Consider the following 15,116-nt stretch of genomic DNA (forward strand, 5'->3'; position numbering starts at 1 on the left):
AAAGCCTGTATTGGAATTGAACATCTCAAAATTGGACGTCTAATCCTTTCTAAGGACGTGCTTATAACTCCAGATCTCTTCTTTACGGTAATGAACTAGTCATACCTTCCAGCTCCCTGCAGCCAAGTTCTGCAGGGCGCCTGCTGCCCCTTCCAGCGTGTCTGCGTTTGAGCACTCAGAGAGCAGTGTGAGGTAGGGTTTGACTATAGATGGGTGCCACAGCATCTGGATCCCTTTTGGTGGTTCTGCACAGTCTGGAAGAGGTCCTACTCCATCCCACTGGTGGAAGAAAAACAAGAGAGTAAACACCTTTAACATTGTTACACTTCCCAACTTTGTCTTCTGTAAATATAGACAAAAACAAAAGCAGGGTGTCATAACATTTAGTGAACATCTATGGCAGATAGGGTAAAGCCTTACTAGACCAAAAACAGGACATCCACGCCTGCCCACCCAGAGCCCATGATGGAAGGTGGAATGTGGTAGAACGTGTACATAAGTAACTGTAATTGACAGTAGAATAAATGCAAAGTTCTCTAAGAACGGTGCCAGCACATTTCTATAAAAGGAAGAAGAAATATGTTAATTTTGGTGGGCAGAATGGAGAGCATTAAACAACAAGGCAATGTATCTTACAGTTAGCATACTACTAGCATAACACGGTACACATTAATAATCAAATACTCTCACTTCTTAAACCTACATACCAACTGATAAATTCTTATATAACTTAAAAAATACCTATTTTTGTTTGCTTTTGCATTCTATCATTGCATTACAGGCATCAAACGGTTGTCAGAATGGACACTGAAGAGAAAATTGCTGTGGTTTATTAGATGCATTGACCTAGCTAAATACAAATTAGATCTTACAGCAGTTCTAATAGTTCGGTTTGCTCTGAATTGGATCTAATGGATAATAGGAGAACATGTAATTAAAAATTAATGCCAATAATTTAAAAACTATCGCTTATTGAGCAAGGGAGTATCAGTAGACCATTAAAATGATAGTTATGAAGACTACGCTGTAGCAACGCGGACAAATAATTATGATAAAAAGTGAAATGAATAAAGCAGGATGCAGAGTAGTGAGGGGTGTGGGCTTTATACCACGTAAAATGCACCAGGGAAACACGTATGACCATAAAATCTTCTTAACAAAATGGTTATGTCTTTTGTTTTTTCTACATTTCAAATTTTGTTACACTTTTATTTTTTTTTTTATTTATTTTTTTTTAAGATTTTATTTATTTATTTGTCAGAGAGACAGCGAGCGAGAGTGAGCATAGGCAGACAGAGTGGAAGGCAGAGTCAGAGGGAGAAGCAGGCTCCCTGCGGAGCAAGGAGCCCGATGTGGGACTCGATCCCAGGACGCTGGGATCATGACCTGAGCCGAAGGCAGCTGCTTAACCAACTGAGCCACCCAGGCATCCCACACTTTTATTTTTTTAAATGTTGTGATTCTGGGGGCGCCTGGGTGGCTCAGTGGGTTAAGCCTCTGCCTTCGTTTTGGGTCATGATCTCAGGGTCCTGGGATCGAGCCCCACATTGGGCTCTCTGCTCAGCGGGGAGCCTGCTTCCCCTCTCTCTCTGCCTAGCTCTCTGCCTACTTGTGATCTCTCTCTCTCTGTCAAATAAATAAATAAAATCTTTACAAAAATAAAATAAAATGTTGTGATTCTGATCTACTTAAAAATAGTGATTCTTGGGGCACCTGGGTAGCTCAGTTGTTAAGCATCTGCCTTTGGCTCAGGTTGTGATCCCAGGGTCCCCAGATAGAGCTCCGCATGGGGCTCCTTGCTTGGTGACAAGCCTGCTTCTCCCTCTCCCACTCCCCTGCTTGTGTTCCCTCTCTCACTGTATCTCTCTCTGTCAAATAAATAAATAAAATCTTTAAAAAAAAAAATAGTGAGTCTGATCTTTGATCACACATAGTCTTTGTCTTTTGGGAAAAATGGAGCCAACAAATATAATGAGGGTAGAAATGAAGCAAATTATATGTTAAGAAAAAATACTCCAACATTCACTGCTGAGAAAAATCATAGTAACACAAAATAATTCTTTATAATTCAGGGCAGGAGCATCAAGTTATTTAACTGCTTATTTGTGTTTCTTAATGGTTACTTAAGATATAGTCTAAATGACATATACAAAACCTTCCTGCAGATATTCATGTAGGTACATACACGTGCATGAGTGTGTTTGTGTATAAATGCAAAAATTACAGCTATATTTCAAAATCTGTGTTTCTTGGTTCTGAAAATTTTACTGGACTATAGGCTTATTTCATATCTTTGTAACATAAAAATGGAAGAGTTGATGATGAAAATGTAAAGTTACTTAACTATCACAAGTCATTTTCATTATTTATTATTATATATTCATTATATATATTATATATTCATTATATATATGATATATATTCATTATATTCATTATTTTCCATGAGAAAAATTAAAAACTCTCGTCTTCTTTTTCTCATTTATGATACAACTTAAGGCCAAAGCTCAGAAATGAATATCCCATGGACAGAGGTTGGACATACCACAAAAGGTCATCTTCTATGAGAGTGTCCCTCAATTTTAACTCTGTAACAAGGACACTCAAGATGGAGGAATCTGCTTGTTCTTTAAGCCCAAGCCACTTCAAACCATTCTGAAATGTCTTTGCCCCTGCGCAAGCGTGAAACCAGCAGGTCCCTTTTAAATACAGAAAATAACAGAATGGGATGCGAACGGTCTTGTCACGTGGCTCCCTGCTCATGCGTGCAGCTGGGCTCACTACCCTGGATAAAGCAGGGCTAATGCTGGCTTGGCCAGGGAAAGCAGCTTGGGTGTTGAATCTTTCTGCTGGCACAACAGGAGATAGTAAATTCTTTCTTTATTTTTTTTTCTTAAGATTTTACACTTACTTACTTGAGAGAGAGAGAGTGAGTGCAAGTGCGCGCGCATGTGCGCATGAGCGGGGGGGGGGGGCAGAGGGAGAAGCAGACTCCCCGCTGAGCTGGGAGCCGTATGTGGGGCTCCATCCCAGGACCCTGAGATCATGACCTGAGCTGAAGGCAGATGCATAACTGACTCAGCCACCCAGGCTCCCTGGAAATGGGAAATTATTTCATGTGGGCTTTTCCCATTGTTTATATTATCATCTCCTTAAGATTTTAAAGCTATGGTGTTCACATAAAGATGTGATGATATTCAGAAAAATCAGACTATGCACTTAGAACTCAAGAGGATGACATTTCCGTCTCCTGCAGGGTGAGCTCCCTCAACAGCAGGAGTCGGGCAGAAGCGGTATTTGCACGCTCATCACAGAACGTGAGGGCCGACTGGAAGAGCAGCAAGAAGCGGCTGTGTGTCATTTGCTGGGTCTCATCTTATTCTCCTTTCCTAACTTCTGCCCAATAAAATAGGATAATTGGTTGAATCAGTAGACAATTTTCTTCGGCTCTGACATGTGATCTATGTAGCTCTTAAATACCTTTCACTACAGTCCTTTCTTAATAGCTACAGAGAGAACCTGAAGGAAATAAAAGGAAAACTGATGTGAATACGGGTAATCTTTGATGGCACTTAGAAATGGAGTTCAAAGGGGAAGTCTCTGTTATTTTAGAACATTGATGGTACCCTGGTATGTCGATACTGGAGATGAAGAGTTATTTCAAAGCCAGTCAATGTATCTGGCCTTTATCTGGGTACATTATTTCCAACTTTTGCTGAGTTAATAGGGAAAGAATTATCAACTGTCCATAAAAAATAGATTTTCACCACCTATAAAAAGACCAGAAGTCTTCTCGAAGAGAGTGTTAGCATGCCCAACACTACATTGCCTGGAAAATCAACATCAATGGGACCCCAGGGTGCAGGTGACATCAGGATCTGACTTAGCTGGTAAAAATTCCACACATGCAAATTTCTAGTGCTAAGCTTCTTCTAGAGTGAGGATCCATGAGAAGTCATGGGATATGCAACTTTTTCAGCAAAGTAGACATATGCCATCTATAAATGTAAATATGAGATGCATGTATCCTAAAATTTGAAATGAAGGGACCAGAGCTTTCTCAATTTCCATCTTTTAAGGGCACAGCAAGACAAGGTCATCTGTGAAACAGGAAGACAGCTCTCAACAGACACCAAATCTGTGAGCACCTTCATCTTGGCCTTCCAGCCTCCAGACCTGGGAGAAATAAATGTCTGTTGTTTAAACCTCCCAGTCTGTACTGCTTTGTTATGGCAGCCTGAGCAGATGAAGGAGTAATCATGGTAAGCACTAAGTGAATTCGGCATCATAGGGTCCTTGAGCACCTCCACTCACTGCCCTCTAGAATTCTCTCTGTTCCTAACTTCTCATCTAGATCTCAGGAAGCTTGGTTCAGGAATCTCCCCATGACCTACCTTTCACTTGTTTTTTCCATTACTTACGTTCTAAAGGAGCTCTGTCCTTGACATGCCAATGCCCCCCTCGGGTAATCCCGTAGTCTTGTTTTGTTTATATCTTTGGTGATATATCCCTAAAAGCCAGTATAATACAGTAATTCTCCACGAAAGGATTTTATCATCCAAGGGGACAACTGACAATGTTGAGACATTGTGGATTGTCACAGCTGGAAGAAGGGGTACTACTGGCATCTAACGGGTAGAGGAATGCTGATAAAACCCTACAATGCACAGGATACCCCCACAACTGAGACTTATTCAGTTCAAAATGTCAAGAGTGACAAGGCTGAGAAACCCTGATCTAGTAGTATAAAACAGAGTATTTTTTTTTAAGATTTATTTATTTCTTCTAGAAAGAGAGAGAGGAGGAGGTGGGGCAGAGGGATAGGGAGAGAGAGAATCCCAAGGAAACTCCCCTCTGAATGCAAAGCTCCACGCAGGACTTGATCCCATGACCCTGAGACCATGACCTGCGTCCAAATCAAGAGTTGAATGGCAAACCCTCACAGCCACGCAGGCACAAAGTACTTATTAATGGCATGAAGCACTGAGTGGTAAAATGTCAATACGGAAAGTAAATGGGAAGCCTACGTTGCAGTTTTAAGTCTGCAAAGTCACTCAAAGTAGAAGAACAGCATTTTTAGGTGGTAGGATGTATTTCAGAGGAGACATGCAGCGCAGGAGGAGAATCTCATTCATCCATGGGCAGAGACCAAGGAGAGTTGCTGCATAAACATGGACGGCTGTGGCCTTGCTGGCTTGTGTGACTTGCTGCTTGGAGGACATGAAATCTCATGTCTTGAGTCACCAAGCTCCCGACATATGGCGACATGAAGGCACAGTGAGGTCAGCCGTGAGGAATGAGCAGCAGCTCAAATAAGCAGATGGTTGGTGAAGAAGTCGTATTAAGCAGTGAAGGAAAAAGCATGCTTACTAATAAAATGGAAACTGGACGAAAGTCAACCCATGATATTAAGAAATGAGAACTTAGAAAGCACCAAGAATGCCATGAAGGGCAGATCCATCCATTACGGTAAATTGAATCAGCTGTCACCGCCACCCGGCGTGATTCAGACACAGTTTGGCTTACGTCCCCAGATTCATTTGGTCTCTAGAGTTCACTTTTAAGAATTTATCTTGGAAGAGTGATTAAGGGTGTGCGCGAGATTTAGCTACGCAAGTTTATTACAGTTTACGTGAGTTAAAGCTGGGAAGCAACCGCATTTTCTGATCATCAGGGAGTGGTTCACACATCACGGTACACCCCCGCAGTGCGATTCCTGGCAGCCCTCTCTCCATTCTGCCGGCGACAATTTGCTGGCAAGGAGAAAGGTCATGCTGAGTCACGGGATAAACTCTTGTATGACAATACGCAGAGTGAGACGAGTGGGTGTCACGCCCACACCTGTTCTCCCCATCCGTGCTGTGCCAAGGTGGGCGGCGGGGGCGGTCACTGAGGGCAAGTAATCAGGGGCTGCGCTGTTGGCAGAGAATTTGCCAACAGTGAAATAACTCAAAGCCAACTTTTCATTACCATGCACAGACGACTTTCAATAAATTCAGTAATAAAGGATTTCCCCTTCCAGGGACAGAGAGCTCTTGCTGCACTCCGGGGCATGCGACTGCATCCCCTTTCCCCTTAGTTAAGAGAACGCCCTGGGGTCATGGTGGGGCAACAAATATGCTACACTTCCTGCTCCTTTGCACAGTGGGAAGGGGAAAGGTGCGGAAAAGGACACTTCCCCCTACCCTATCTTCTTTATGCCTTTCCTGCTCCTGGTCAATGGACGTGAAAAACCATCGTGGACCATCAGAAGGAGGAATTATCCCAAAGAGGAGAATACGCTAGATCTTAGAGCCACTGAAGACCACAGATCAGGGCTGCCATCGACCTTCACATTAGCGGGAAGGACACTTATCTACTCTCAGGACACTTAGCAACTCTAAGATTTTGGCTGTCTGACATGCGCCCTAATCCATACTCAGATCAATGTAGTCAACCTGTACTTTGAAGGGTTAAGCAAAGCTGTGCATAAATATGGAGAGAGAAGATGGGAAAGGATATCTGCCTGGTACAAATCGCAATTGTGGCTCTATCTAGGAGGGGGTGGTAGAGGTTTGCGTATTCCTTTCCTCTTACAGCTTATTGCTATTTTACTCATATATAATTTTCATGTTCTATATTTGTGCATTTACACGCATGCTTATATTTGCTTATAATTAACATCCATTTTGTCCAAAATAAGGAGAAACTTTAAAATTCTAATCTCCAGTGTGATTCAAACCAGCAAGAAAATTCACATGTGTGCCTTGGGATACTGATCACTGTTGAGTGTCGGGGTCTGGTTTCTGGGCCAACAGCATCCATAGGATGCTCACGCACAAGTGATACCAGATACAAAGTTCTGGGAGGAAACCTTTCGGGCAATGGAATTTCATGGCATCTAATACGATTTAGGTGTCATGCACTAACACCTTCAGAACAAGGCACAGTCGGAAGTATTATTTCTCCAGGAGAACCTTGAGATGCACCTGGACACACATGAATCCCAAGTCCTCAAATGACTGTCATGATACAGAATGCTTGTTATGTGTGGTGGTCCTTCTAGAGGCAGCAAGGTGACTAACATAATAAGATGCAGCACTGTATGAGAACCTGGGTAACAGTTTGAACCACAAATGGAAAAGAGAAGGTCTACAGAACATTCTGGGCCCACAGTGGCTCCTGGAGGTAAAGCGTCATCAAGAAAGAAACGGACGAGGTTGGAACAAGTCACAGCTGTGGACTTCTACTCGAAACACCTCCCCAGCAAAAGGTAGAGGGTGCCGTGAACCCAAAACTAAGTGTCACTCAGCATAGCTCATTCTGGGTGTTGGGCTAGAGGTCAATGATAGAATCGAGACTCACCCAGTCCCTCCCCTCAGCAGATCCTTTCTCCGTGGGAGTCAGCTACTAGAGCAGATCAGCACTAAAGGGTAAGTTCAATAAAACCAGGTGAATGATTAGAGGATGAGTAACTCTTTACTTGGAAGAAGTCTTGGACAGATGGAGGTGATGTTTTATTTGGTCTTAGAGGATTATCTTCCAAGTAGTAGAAGAAAAGAGTAGAAGGCCAGAAAGAGGAAAAGCATGTACAAAAGCTCAGAGGCTGGTCTGTGGGACAAAGGACAGGCCAGGAAAGCATGCAGGTGGACAGCCCTGGCAGTTCTGCCAAGACATGTCCATTATCATGGAAAAAATAAGAGGGTATTAAAGGTGTTGTGCAGAATACATTACTATGCTTTTGCGTCTAAAATATCATGGTGATATGATAAATGGAACTTCCTGCTGTTTCATGTGTTTGGCACCCACAATGTAAGCAAGAGGTGGAAACAGCAATAATACTTACTCTTAAATTGAGCACAACTCACTAAACTGTGAAACAAAGATTATCAGGAGAGCCAAAGTCAACCATAGAAAAATACCAGATCAGAGTCATCTTCGAATTCTGACAGGTTTATGTCCTCACCCACATGGAGACACATATATCCACACGAACTACAACATTCAGAAGTGATACTCAAGCAGAAAGGAGAAGTTCTAGGTTCTAGTACATCTTATTTGTCTTACTTTGTTTTTTCTTTTTTCTCAGCAGTTCCTCTGCACTGTCAAGTTCACACTGAGTGGGTCTTGAAGGCTCGGGTCTGCTCTGGCCAGCAGCCAGCAGTATTCTTGACCCTGAATCCAACCAATCCCAGGATATCATCCCAGGAACCTTGGCCATATGCCAAATAGAGAAACAAAAGATGCTTACTTCTACAAAAGGTGGAAAAGTAAATGTAGCAATTTTGTCTACTTGCATTTCCCTGGACCCCAATCTTCGTAATGCTGTCCCCGTCCCTGCTGTGCCCAGTGCCTGGCACGGAGCCCTGCTAGAAGGCAGTGGAGACCCTGACAGGTGAGATGTGCCTCTTGGCATGTGACGTGTAGATGGTTTGGTGGGGTGGGCGTGCTGTCAGCCTGAAAAGGGCTAGGGAGACAAGCAATTTCCTATAATTTGGCAACAGGCACTGAATACAAAGTCAGAAATTAATAAATTTGCAAAGCCATTTTGGATCAGAATACGATGCCCAGAAATGTTAAATCCTTCTACACTTGGGGGCTCGTAGTCAGATGGTTCCAGGATGATTCGATAGCAACCATTTCTTTCTTTAAAAAGAATATTTTATATATTTATTTGAGAGAGAGAGAGCAAGCCCACACGAGGAGGGAGGGAGAGTGACAAGCAGACTCCTCACTGAGCATAGAACCCCATGTTGGGCTCAATCCCACAACCCTGAGATCATGACCTGAGCTGAAATCATGAGTTGGATGCTTAACTGCCTGAGCCACCCAGGTGCCCTAATAGTAACCATTTCTTGAATTAAGAGCATAAAGGAAGCCTATTTTTGTATCATGTATTTTCTTGAATTATTCTAGTTAAGAATCTAAAGGATAAAGTCTCTGAGATTTTTTATTGTAACTAAATCTGACCTTTATAGTCTCACAGCATTTTCCTCAGGTATAGAATTAACAATGCCAAAGGTAAGAATCAACATAAATTTCTGGGATACTGCAAGCTCCAGAGGCAATCATTAAACTAATTATGCTTTTTATCACTTTGACTTCCTGGTAAAACCTCTGGCTCCTCTGTCCTAGGAAGTATGTGTTGTGGACTTGACAACCTCTCATCCTACAGAGCTCCATTCTTGGATACTTCTGTCTGGGCATCTTAAATTTAAGAGAAGAGAATGAATAAGCATACATTGACTTAATCAGTTCCTGTTTTCTAAAATATTATTTTCTAAATGGTATTTGAAAAGATTACAAATGTAATCCCTATTAGAAAATTCGTAAATGCCCAAGTACAAAGAGAATCACCATCCTCGCTCTTTGATGTTACTGTGCTTTCTCTAGAAACACATACATATATATGCAGATACAAATATATAAAAATATGCCTATTTTATACTTGCATGTGACACACATATGGCAAAATCGGCCAGGTTTTACCAACATCCTAACTATCGCTCTCTCTATATATTCTTGCTTTTCTGTTATTTTTCTTCATTTCACTTTGTAATATATAATTCTCTCCAATCACTAGATATTCTTTGAAAACCTAACTTTATGAGCAACAGAGACTCCAGAGAATGGATATCTGACCATCTTGAAAGCTGTAACTTTCTGGAAGCTTCTAGGTGAGTTACATGGTCTGCAAGCTCTGAAGGCAAAGATGGGGATGCTTTTTGTCCAGGACAGGCCTGGGGACATTTCCATTTCTCACCTTGCTGCAACCTGTTCACAGTGATGAATCAGGGCCTTGGTTCCTCCTCTCACTTGAGAGAACTGACCTTTAATTTCTTTAGACTATTTGGAATGGCCACCTGCGTTCCCGAAGTGCAGAGCACATTCTCCCTGCTGAGACCCCAGGCTGGAGCAAGTGCCCATCCTTCCCAGCAAGTGGCGCCATCTAGATTTAGTTCTCTCCGGGGGACCAGTGCGGGGAGGCCAAGTGGTGTGCCGGTGTCACCCTATCTCAGTCCTCCATGTCCAGTGCTCTCCTCCCCATCTCCAGACCAGTCCGTGCTGCCTCCCTTCCATCGGTTTTAAATGCAAATGCTTTTTACTCTTGACTCTTTTTAAATATACTGAACTTGACCGACATGAAATGACTTGCAAACAGACATAGCTCCTATCTGTTTACATTAAAATTTTTCAGAAAGATATGTTTGTATTATATTAGAGCACAGTTTAGTCCTTTACAAAACTATCACTTGACTGAAACCATAAGTTTGAAGTTTCCTTATAAACAACAATATTCTACTGTATTTAAAAGTGGTTGTTTTGGCAGAACTTTCTAAGAGATCCTTTTTGTTTCCTTAAAAGAATATCATGAGAAAAAGATGGGATTAACGACCCTTATAAATCTTCACTTAGACTTTTGGCAAAAATAATAAAACTGCATTAATCTCTTCATCTTACTCAACTTAGAAAATAGCTCATCGATGTCATAAAATATGGCTCAAAATACAACATTCTAAGGTGGGAAGTTGCTCATTGTAAGATTCTATGGAAGCAGCTAACCAGCTTGGAAGGAGGGCTATCTTTTGGAGGGATGTCCATGAATATTCTCTTCTGACTCCTGACTTCTCTGGACCCAATCAATACCTAATCCCACCTGTCACTTGAAGGGCTTCAGGCTGTGTGAGCACACCTTGCCAGTGTTGGAGAAAGGGCTGGGTGTTTGGGGCCGAATTTTACTGATGTGACACCAATGACTGGTGTGGGGGTCCTTGGAAGGACGGTCCTTAAAGTTCAAACAATAGACTGGAGAGAAAACCGTGAACTCAAGCTCAGTTTAAAGTTTTGCTTTTGTTTTTTTTAAAACCAGGGCTAACATTTTAGTACAATTTCCCAAATCTGCCTGCCAAAGTTACCTGGGCCTGTCCTGGAGATTCTGAGTCTGTAGGAGGTGGGTGAGACCCTGGGGGCTTATGATCACTGGACAGAGGGGGAAGAACCACATCCCTACCCATATGCTATTTTCAGTGTTTATTCTGCTCATTCACTTTCTGGGACGAAGCAGTGAAGGGTCAGAGCCCTCTGGGATATAGTAGTGCAGCAGGAAACTGTGAGAAGGACCCATTATACCTTTGTTAGGCCATGTATCACTTCTCTGATATTGAAAAAGTTCAGAAGCCATCACGGTCTGGGTAGTGCCAGGAAGGAAGACTGAGGTATCTGACATTATTTGGTACAATGCCTGGCACATAGTAGACATTCAATAAATACCTGCTTGTTAACCATTGCATTCACCTGATGGGAGGTTTTTAAGTGGCTGAATTAGGAACTACGGCTCAATCCTTTCAGAAGACTCAGGGAGACAGTGGACACACAGCACTGATCCATAACGGGAGAGAAAGCAGGGTTGGGAGCTTCTCAGACTGGATGGTGACTATCAGAAAGGCAAATGGAATATGTATTTTTTAAATTAAAGCTGTGTTTATGCTGGAACATACAGTTCTAAAAGTTGTAGATGTTCCTGGAGGAGCCCTCAGGGGCCACAAACAGCAAGAGGACTAGAGCCTAAAAAATGCAAACACGGATGCATTCAAGTTATATTTAAGAATGGATTCCTACGAATCCTTACTCCAAACAAGATAGCTTCCCTAATCCTTCCTCAGAGCAAAATGATTTTGAACATACTTTGAAAAATTATGTGCTGTGATCTGAACAGATACGTCTGCATATTTATGTTGAATTAAAAACCTGCCAGGACAGAGTGTTGTGAGTTCTGTCCTGCTTTCTTATTTGTCGATTCCTGAGGAGAGTCATATCTTGGGTCGGTAGGATCTTTAGTGTCCAGGGGAAGGTTGAACACATGGTCATATGTCCAGGAAGGTTGGACCAGTGACCCCACTGTCCAGGCCACAGTAAGACGGGACAACCTCCGTAGCTGGAGTTCGGGGCCGGCAGCTACTACTCATACTATTCCTTTACCTGGGGGGCCACTGGGTGAAAGCTTCTGCCTTCCAGAGGCTCCCAGGGTAAGGACTAGAGGCTGTCATGATTCTGCTAAGGCTAAGAGCGGCTGCCTGCTGGCCTTTACTGCACTGCAAGCAGCCTATTTACAGCAGCTCGAGGTGAAGTCCATCCGTTTTGAAGAGATCTCTCCAGCTGGACAGCTTTGTGAATTTATCAGAATTGCGCCCCAAGGCCTAGCTCCTAATGTCATTCTGTTGGAGAATTGTGATTCTGAGCTCCCCCACTTATAACATTAAGTGCAAGGTTACATACTGAAATGGTTCAAAATACGCAGTGAACAATGTGTTAGGTTTTTGTGCATTTCTGCTCAGGTTCTCTTCTGACGTCACACCGACTGTGTGCATCTGTACCACCGGCCGGGCACCCCGCCTGTCCCTGGCAGGGTCTCCATCAGTGTGTGGACCAACACCCGAGGAACTCGTGCCCGGGGTAGACGCTACAAGCTGGGATCTTAGAGCCTGCCTGGGACTCGTGAGACTTTTTCGAAGTTCCTGTCTGGGCTGGGCTGCAGGACATGGGGGCGGCGCGTGATGCTCCCCCATCTGAACCATGAGAGCCCCACAGGAAAACTGTGCAGATGCGCGTGTGATTTTACCTCGCGTGGGAAGTACAGAGCCCCGTATCTGTCCGAGTGGGAGAAACAGTAACGCTGTCATTAGGGAAGGGGTCACTGCGCGCCGCGGCGAGCCACCGGCATTACCTGATCTTGGGATTTCTTTTTCTTCTTCTTCTTGCCCCAGCACCCGGAACTCTCCGTGTCTTTGCCATTGGCCTCCCCACAGAGCAGCCCGTCCAGCTCATCCGTGCCCATGTGCTGTCCCTGAGACGTTTCTGCTGCCAGCCGGTACGACAGGTTCCTTAAAATGCACACACAGTTTTCAACGGTCTGGAGAACCCAAAAAAAGAAAAAGAAAAAAAAAAAGGAAAAGAAATAAAGGAGGAATGAATAAAAACTAACCAGCACTCCTCTACCCAGGAAAGCAGTCATTTCCACATCCCTGATTCTTTCTGGAGACATTAAGCTCCTGACTCCTGCAGGCTCCCTTGACAGCGACGGTGGAAAGAATTGAGAGAAGCCTGAGAAGGTCCTGAAAAGCTTTTCTTATCCCTGCTAGTTACTTTTATAAACAGCTGTCATTGCTGACTGGAGTTCACCGGTGAGCAGTTAAGAATCCACAACATGGGAGAGGTCCCAGATATGGCGCACGCATGCCCCGCTCCCCCCGGGACTGGGGCTCAGATGGCATACTCACATGCCCGTCAGCTCGGGGAGGGAGACCCTAGTATTTCCCACCCACTAGGGTGCTTTCTGGGAGTAAAAGGAGATACGGATATAAAGCTGTGGGGTCCCAGGCACTGAGTGCCAGGATCACCGGGGGCATGAACGTTTCCATGCTCCTGCTTTGTTTGGAGATGGCTGGAGCTCCTGCTCTCTTAGTATGGGGCTCACCCTGTGCTTGAGGACACACGCTGTGGGGCTGGACACCTGTAAGGCCCTTGATCTCCATCCGTTGGCTGTGTGACTTGGACAATATACCCATCATTGGACACAGTAACTTCCTCTGTAAGATGGTCATAAGAGCACCCGTGTCTTGGCTTGCTGTGTGGACCAGGGGAGCCTGAGAATGAATGAACAGTGCCCCCTGCCCCTAGGGTCCATATCCATGTCTGTGAGCTGTGAAAAGGCTGGGTTGTGTGGCCAGGAGGAATGGAGGCTGCAGACAGAATGGTGGCTGTTCACCCGCTGACCTTCTGTTGGGGAGACTGTCCTGGATTATCCTGGTGGGCCCCTGAGGGTCCTATACATGAGAGAGGGTGGCCGAGGAAGTGCGGTGAAGTGGTGGGAGAAGGTGTGACCTCTCCTTGCGGGATTTGAAGATGGCGGAAGGGACCACAGTCACAGCCAAGGAATTGTGGGCGCCTCTAGAAGTGGGAGAAGACGAGAGAACGGATTCTCCCCTGAGCTTCCAGAAGGAATGCAGCCCTAGCAACATATTGGTTTTAGCCCAGCAAGACCCACTGGGGACTCCTGAGCCATAAAACAGTAAGATAATCAGTTTGGGTTGTTTTAAGCCACTATGTTTCTGGCAACTTGCTAGAGCAGCAACAGGAAACCAACCCAGTGTGTACATACTGAGAAGTGCTCCTGGCCCACAGTAAACACCATATGAGCCCTCAGACCACAAACAGTGGTCTAGACGGCCCTGTTGGCAAATCTAGAACATAGGACCAGGGCCCACGAGTCTAGGTTTAAGGCCTGGCTCTGCCGTTTCAGGAGCTATGTGACCTTGGGGCCAAGTGCTTAATCTCTCTGTGCCTCCAGGTCCTTCCAAAGACCCTCTGAAATGCCATCACATGGGAGGCGAGGCTTCACACATAAACTTCGGACCAACCTTTTGACCTTTGTCCCACAATTGATGAACGGTGGGAAGAGTAAAAATACACCCAATTTTAAAAAAGTCCCAATGGGGAAAGAAATTGAACGGAGCTAAGTTTTATTTAAAAGCTTGCCAGTTTGGTTATGGCTTCTCAGGCTTCTGCTGTGTGCAGCAGCAAGTGAGACAGAGAGCATGGCTCCGTTTCACAGGTCAAGGGGACGAGGCCGCTGGCCCAGAGGACCACCTCTGTCTGGTCCTGGGTCCAGCCTGGGTGGGGGGTGCCACAATGCTCTCCTCCCAGGACAGGAATCTGGGCCAATCTGTGTGTTTGCCTTGGCTACTGGGGGCAGGACAATCAACCAGGAAAACTGGTTTCCAGGATCTGTCTCTGGAGCCTTTGCCATTCCAGATCTGTCTTGTCAGCTTTTCAAGGTTTCACGGCAGCTAATCCCACAGGCCTTGAGTCAACTTGATTTTCTATTTCAAGCATCCTCTCAGCATCAAAAAAGGAACCGGCATGAAAGCAGGTGAACACAGGACGATGCATGAAAGAGAGAAAAGTCTCTCCCCGAAAGGAAAATGTTATGGCACAAGTCAGAACGATTTTTAAATCAGCTCAAACTGATTTTTCTAACATCAAAGACTTGGGAGAATCAACTTCTTTCTCAGCCTGCTGTTCGTCTTCCCCGGGGGCATCTCCGTGCCTCTGTTTAACAAATGACTACCCGGGAACACA

At 44.4% G+C, this 15,116-nt stretch overlaps 1 protein-coding gene across 3 annotated transcripts in view; it reads right to left on the reverse strand.

Annotated features, from left to right (window-relative positions):
* The window catches only part of CTNND2 (catenin delta 2), a 900,906-nt gene that overhangs the window by 112,127 nt on the left and 773,663 nt on the right, over nucleotides 1-15,116 (reverse strand). For all 3 annotated transcript variants that reach the window (XM_045082021.1, XM_045082022.1, XM_045082023.1), the window contains 2 exons: nucleotides 12,703-12,888; nucleotides 106-279 (listed from right to left, as the gene is read on the reverse strand). In XM_045082021.1, coding sequence (XP_044937956.1) covers nucleotides 106-279; nucleotides 12,703-12,888 — 360 coding nt within the window. The remainder of the gene's footprint in view (nucleotides 1-105; nucleotides 280-12,702; nucleotides 12,889-15,116) is intronic.

This window comes from Mustela putorius, unplaced genomic scaffold (assembly GCF_011764305.1).
Source record: "Mustela putorius furo isolate JIRA1106 unplaced genomic scaffold, ASM1176430v1.1 tig00000589_pilon_pilon_pilon, whole genome shotgun sequence".
NCBI lineage: Eukaryota > Metazoa > Chordata > Mammalia > Carnivora > Mustelidae > Mustela > Mustela putorius.